The sequence below is a fragment of the Chinchilla lanigera genome, unplaced genomic scaffold, assembly GCF_000276665.1.
Source record: "Chinchilla lanigera isolate Chin_1 unplaced genomic scaffold, ChiLan1.0 scaffold00019, whole genome shotgun sequence".
In the NCBI taxonomy this organism is placed as follows: Eukaryota; Metazoa; Chordata; class Mammalia; order Rodentia; family Chinchillidae; genus Chinchilla; species Chinchilla lanigera.
Genome location: NW_004955420.1, coordinates 25,039,899 through 25,046,118, shown reverse-complemented (window position 1 = coordinate 25,046,118; position 6,220 = coordinate 25,039,899). Strand labels below are relative to the sequence as shown.

Below are 6,220 nucleotides of genomic sequence, written 5' to 3'. Positions count from 1 at the left end.
GTCAGGAGATCAAGAGCATGTCTGTTTTGGAGGACCGCTGCTGCAAGCTGTTGGATCTGTGAAGGGACTAGTGAGAAGGTATCAGTGATATGTTCCAGGTCCTCAGCTGTCTTATTGGCCAGTTGGAGATGGAGGGCGACAGCTGTGCTCACACCAGCTGCCCTGAGGGCCCCAGTGGAGATGGAGGACCCCAGAAGAAGACCAAGGTGAGCCGCTCTTTTTTGGCAGAGGTAGAGGTTTCTTGAAGAGAGGAAAAGGTTATCGAATTCTCCCTCTGTGTATAGGTTGAAGTTGGGTATGGGAAGTGCAGGGAGACAAGTTAGATTTGGTTGTAGGCAATTAAAGAGAGTTGAGCCACAAAGATAGAATTGTTTTTTGTGAGAAACAGAGGTTTTTGAGGCTGGGGGTGTTGTGGCCTGGTTGTATGGGAGGGATCTATGAGAACTTGTGGAGGAGCCATAGCATGTCAGGTTAGCATTTGGCAGCATATATAGGAAAGGGTCTTTGTAAGACGGGGCAGAGGAGTTACAGACAGAAGTGAAGTTGTATTGCCAAGGAATGATGGCTCTAGAGGGGTTAGAAAGGGAAGCACAGAGCCAGCAACTAGATAAATTTGTGGGTGTTGAAGAGATTAAATAGATGATTTCCTTAGTGACATTGACTATGCTGGCCTACAGAGTGAGAATGGTGTTAGGGCCTTTTTGATCTTAGGGAGGCTAGGAGGCGGAATAGGGGGGATGTACCAAGCACGGTAAATTCTGATAATGCCATAGGGGTCTCTCCCCGTTCCATCTATCCTAATAGAGGCCATGCGTCCCTTTAACCATTTGTCATTCCAAGGGTCCTGGATGATGATTTGGGTAGGGTTACAGTTATGAGACTGGCACGGCCACTGAGGCGCAGGCAGAGGTTTGATAGAAATGCCTGCCCTAGAGGAGCCTGAGTGGTAATGAGGGCAATTCCACAAGGGGCAGTAGCCCTCATCAACATTATCACAGTCTGAGTGGACTCCTAGTTGTTCGTCCTTGAAACAGAGGTATTTGTGATCTTTGGTGTAGTCCCTTTCCCAGCTAAGTGATCCACAGGAGCCCCAGCCCGTAGTAGGAGCACAGGCATCCATCTGTAATGTAATAGCAGATGAGCAGCCAGCGATAGGACAGTCAGTGTAGTTTAGTGTAGTAGAAGAGCCTATTGCTATATAGAATCTCCATCGTCCCTGAGCCTGCGAAAGTGGAACATAAACAAGGAGGAGGGAAATGAGCAGAGTTATTCGGGGACTGAGGAAAGAGTGGGAGAACGATGAAAGAGAAGTCGGGTGGGGGAAATGGCGTGAGTTGACCATCGTTGGTTGGTTGAAGGAGCTTGCTTGAGGTGGGACAGGTGAACCCAAGAAGGTTTTCCCAATAGTTTGGCTGTGGTGGGCGTTGTGAGGACGACAGTGAAGGGTCCGGTCCACCTAGGAGAAGAAGCAGAGAGGGTGAGATTTTTTAGGAGACTTGATTACCAGGGAAGAGATGGAGATCCGAGACTGTCGCAGTGGGTTTGGGTAGATACTGGTCAGCATGAGAGCAGAGGAGGTGTTGGGCCAGAGAAAGCAGAGGCAGGTAGTTTTGCAAGGGGCTGGAGTCCAAAGGGTGCAGTTGGTGAAGGAGGAAGGGGCTACCATACATAAGCTTGAAGGGGCTTAGACCAGTCAGTTTATGAGGGGTGGCATGTAGGTGGGTGAGGATGGCAGGTAGCAGAGAGGGCCAGGACTGTTGAGTCTCTGTGGAGAGTTTGGAGGTTTGAGCCTTAAGGAGATGGTTAGCCTTTTCCATCTTACCAGATGATTGGGGATGGTAAGGTGTGTGTAGAGCCCACTGTATGTTGAGGGTCTGGGAGACCTGTTGAGTTATTTTAGATGTGAAGGCTGGTCCATTATCAGATTGGATAGACCTTGGCAGGCCAAAACGAGGGATGATGTGTGAGAGGAGGACTTGGGTTACAGTGTCGGCCGTCTCATGCATGGTGGGGAAAGCTTCTATCCATCCCGTGAAGGTATCTACCCAGGTCAAGATGAAGCGGAGTTTTTTGTGTCTGGACATGTGAGTGAAATCAATCTGAAAATCTTCTCCCGGCAGTGACCCTCTTAATTGGTGTGGAGTGAAGGAGAGGGGTGGGTGGAGTGAGCCCTGAGGATTTGTTTTAGAGCAGGCAGAGCAGTGTGAGGAGATCTCTTGGAGGAGAGTGGTTAGTCTGGGGTAGTATATGATGGGGTCTAAGAGTCTTTTGAGTGGTCTCCATCTAATGTGGAGGGAATTGTGGGCGTCAGTGAGGAATTGCTCTGTCTGATCATCAGGAGGAGAGTATTTACCCTTCAGTATGAGCCATCCTTTAGGTCTGGAGATGGCCCCCTGCTGTGTGAGCTTTTTATATTGTGAATCAGAATATGAGAGGTCTGTTGGACAAGCTGGGGAGCCAGTACGGAAGGGTATTAGGGAGCAAGCCTGAGGGTGGCCAGGGTTGTAGGGCCACCGATTTAGCGTCTCTGTCTGCCTTATCATTGCCCTCAGTGATCCAATCAGGGATATGTTGGTGACCTCAACAGTGCAAAACGGCCACCTGTGTAGAGAGGGACGTGGCCTTGAGAAGTTCTAGGATTAATTTGCCATTTTGGATAGAGGATCCCTTAGTGGTGATAAAGCCTCGCTCTGCCCAGATGGCAGCATGGTGGTGGACTAAGTGACAGGCATATTTGGAGTCAGTGTAAATATTGGCAGTGGCTCCTGAGGCTAGGGTTAGGGCGTGGGTGAGGGCTATGAGTTCTGCCTTTTGGGAAGAAGTGCCTGGCGGGGAGAGGATTAGTCTCAATGACCTGGGTTAGAGACACTATAGTGTATCCCACTCATGAGCCCTCAGAGTTTGAGGAGGACCTCCTGTCAATGAACCGTGTATGTTGGGGTTTAGGGAGGAGTTGTGTGTGTACTGTGGTGGCTGTAGATATGAGGTCCTCTAGAGATTCCACACAGGAGTGTGAAGGGAGGGAATCCGAGGATGGGAGGAGAGAGGCAGGGTTAAGGATCCCACACAGTTTAAGTGTAACTTGTGGGTTTTCAGTAAAGGTTAGATGAAAGAGTTGTAGATGAGAGGGTGCCAGTAAGTGTAAGGATTGGTGCAACAGTAGGTCAGTGAGGTGGTAAGGGGAGTAGACAGTGAGTTGTCCCTGGAGAGTAAGCTTTTGAGCCTCTTGAGCTAGAATGGCCACTGCCATGAGAGCCCAGATGCAAGGGAACCAACCTCATAAGGTCCAGTTGTTTGGACAGGTAAGCTATGGGGATAAGATCCGGGCTGTGACACTGTCCCAGGACCCCCAGTGCCATCCCTCAAGACTCCATCGTGTATAAGTGGAAGGGCTGGGAGAGGTCAGGCAGGGCTAGCACAGGGGCCTTCAGTAGGGTGTCCCTCAACCAGGTAAAAGCTTGGAGGATAAGGTTGGGTTGTCCTGGTGGCTCCTTGGGGGGGCCGCGAATGGCTTTATATAGGGGTCTTGCGAGGAGTGCAAAACCAGGAATCCACAGGCGGAAGTATCTCACAAATCCCAGGAAGGATTGGATCTGTTGTTTGGTTGTAGAGACTGTAGAGAGTGGAGGGCTTCCCTGCAATCAACGGTGAGGTCCCTCATGGTAGGGGTGAGTTGGAATCCTAAATAGTGAGCTGAGGGGAGGGAGAGTTGTCCCTTAGATTGGCAGATGCAGTAGCCTTTTTAAGAAAGAGAGTTTAGGAGGAGTACCATGTGAAGGTGTGAGAAATGAAGAGAGGGACTACATAGGAGCAGGTCATCGACATATTGGATCAGGTAGCTGGGTTTGAGGTCTAATATGGCCAGGTTGGCTATGAGGGCTTGGCCAAAGTAATGTGGGCTATCTCAAAATCCTTGCAGTAGGACAGTCCTGGTCAGCTGGGATGAGACCTGGGTTGTGGGGTCCTCCCAGGTGAAAGCAAAGAGCGGGTATGATGAGGGGTATAGGGGAATGGTAAAAAAGGCATCCTTGAGGTCCAGGACCGTGAAATGGTTGTGTCTGGCTGGATATGGCTGAGGAGGGTGTAGGGGTTGGGAACCACGGGGCTGACTGGGCGGACAGCAGAATTAATGACTCAGAGGTCCTGTACTAGACGATAAGAACCATTGGGTTTAATGACAGGGAGGATGGGAGAGTTGTATGGAGAGTGTGTGGGGATAAGAAGGTTTTGTTGGAGAAGATGGTCGATTAGGGGTTTTAGTCCCAATCAATGTTTGAGTGAGATAGGGAACTGAGGACGGTTTGGGAAGACAGAAGGGTCTTTTAAGGTTACAATAATGGGGGGGGTGATGTGCCACCGTGGGCTGTGAGGTGTCCTAAACCATGGGAAAGACTTTGTCCAAAGGGAAGTCTGATGCGGGGGTTTTGAGTTTGGGATACGGGTGGACGGAAGAAGAGCCATTAGCAGAGGGAGCTAGAGGTTTGGGAAATGAAAGTGTGATTTGGAGTTTGGCAAGGCCATCCCGTCCCAGCAGGGGTATAGGGCATCGGGGCATGACCAGAAAGGAGCAAATGAAGAATTTGGTCCTGATTAAGCACAGAAGGGGTCTGGTGGTATGTGGCTGTTGGGGAGAGCCTTTGACTCCCATAACCATGACCCTTGAAGGAAATGTTTGACCCAAGTAGCTTGGGAGGATAGACCATGATGCTCCCGTATTGACAAGGAAGGAAATTGATTTACCTGCCACATGGATGTTTACCCTGGGCTCCTCAGATGTGAGTTGAACCACATCCACCTCATTGGTGGGGACCTGGAGTCCAGGGCCCTGTCAGTGTTCCTTGGCCAATCCAAGCAAGTCCGCCAGGGGCGCGTGAGATTCTGGGTGTTGTTTAGGGGTGGAGGACAACCTCTGCCCGCTGTGTGGAGGGACAGTCCACCTTCCAATGTCCCAGTTGCTTACACTATGGGCATGGTCCTGGGGGTGGCTGTGGGTTAGGACACGACCTTGCCCAGTGGCCCTCTTGCCCACATTTGAAGCATGGGCCAGGTGGTTGCTTGTTGGCTGAGGGCTTAGAGGTCAGCCTCTGGGGTTGGAATACAGAGGGAAAGGTGGGAGTGGGAGGGCTGATGAGGAAGGGGACCTAGGAGAGGGAGAGGGTTGGTGATGGAGGCTGCGGGAAAGGATCTTTCTGAGTGAGTGGAGAGGAGGGGGCATAAAGGAGGGGTACTCACGGATCGGAGAGAGGAGGCTGTGTGTGAGTGGAGGCGTCTGCAATGTGGCAGGTCCGAGGCTCGTGGTCTGCTCAGAGGTGGACGGTTGTGGACCTGGGGCAAGGCCCTTGATCGGGAGGGACCGGCAGAGGCCTCAGCATCCCTCCTGGGTTTCGGCACCGAATGATCAGGCTGAGACCCACACGAAACCAGCCCAGACCTTCTGACACAAGAGAAGTCTTTATTAGATGGGAGATCAACGCGGTGGGCTGCCCAGCAGACCAAGACAGCCCCGAGCTGTGCAAGACTAAGGGTTTTTAAGGTTTTTTCCAGGGAGGGTGATCACGGACCAGAACAGCCAGGGGAAGGGTTTTGTGACGAGAGTCAGCTATGTTGCCAGCACATCTGGTACTTTTATGGGCAGGGTTGACCTTTGTGGTTTGGCCAGGAGATGGGGAAGTTAGCAGGGGTACAGCAAGTTCTCCAGGGAGGGGGGAGTTTTTTGACCTATCAGTTTTTTTGCCTGCCAAAAAAAACAAACCAACAAAACTGAAAAAGGTGATGAGTGCATTTAAACAGTGAACATTAGACCCATGGATGAGTTTGTTAGTAACTTTGGAACCATACTAAAAGCCAAGGGAAGTATTCCCTCCTGTCCTACAGAGAATGAAAGCTGTAGGCCGTCCATTTTACCTGCTAGGTTACAAATCTCGCAGGGTCTGGACATAGACTTTCAAAATGGAGCAGCAACTAGCCAAGGCAGGGGCTAAGATGAAAAATTGTCTACAGTCAAAGTTATTTAATTATTTTTTACTAATCTGCTAGACAGTTCTTCCCTGTCAAGTTGACATATCACAATCTATCCCTTAACAAGTAATTACACCTCCATAAAACATGCTTAATCTCCAAATACAACAGCAAGTTATAATTATACCTAACACAATACAACTATTCCGTGTACAAGAGAAACTACAGATTCCCTCCCCATCACCTAAAATTCTCCTTTAGG

At 50.2% G+C, this 6,220-nt stretch overlaps 1 protein-coding gene across 1 annotated transcript; it reads right to left on the bottom strand.

Moving 5' to 3' along the window:
- Positions 1-212: 212 nt before the first annotated feature.
- Positions 213-5,595, bottom strand: LOC102017776. The gene is made up of 3 exons (XM_005383415.1): positions 5,562-5,595; positions 5,233-5,431; positions 213-1,456 (listed from the first exon to the last, which is right to left on the bottom strand). Exon 3 carries the CDS (start codon positions 1,340-1,342, stop codon positions 662-664), a length of 681 nt encoding a protein of 226 aa, XP_005383472.1. The 5' UTR covers positions 1,343-1,456; positions 5,233-5,431; positions 5,562-5,595; the 3' UTR covers positions 213-661.
- Positions 5,596-6,220: the final 625 nt, after the last annotated feature.

Bases quoted from the DNA above. Each gene is read 5' to 3' on its own strand.
- LOC102017776 (XM_005383415.1), bottom strand. From the start codon at position 1,342: ATGGTCAACTCACGCCATTTCCCCCACCCGACTTCTCTTTCATCGTTC.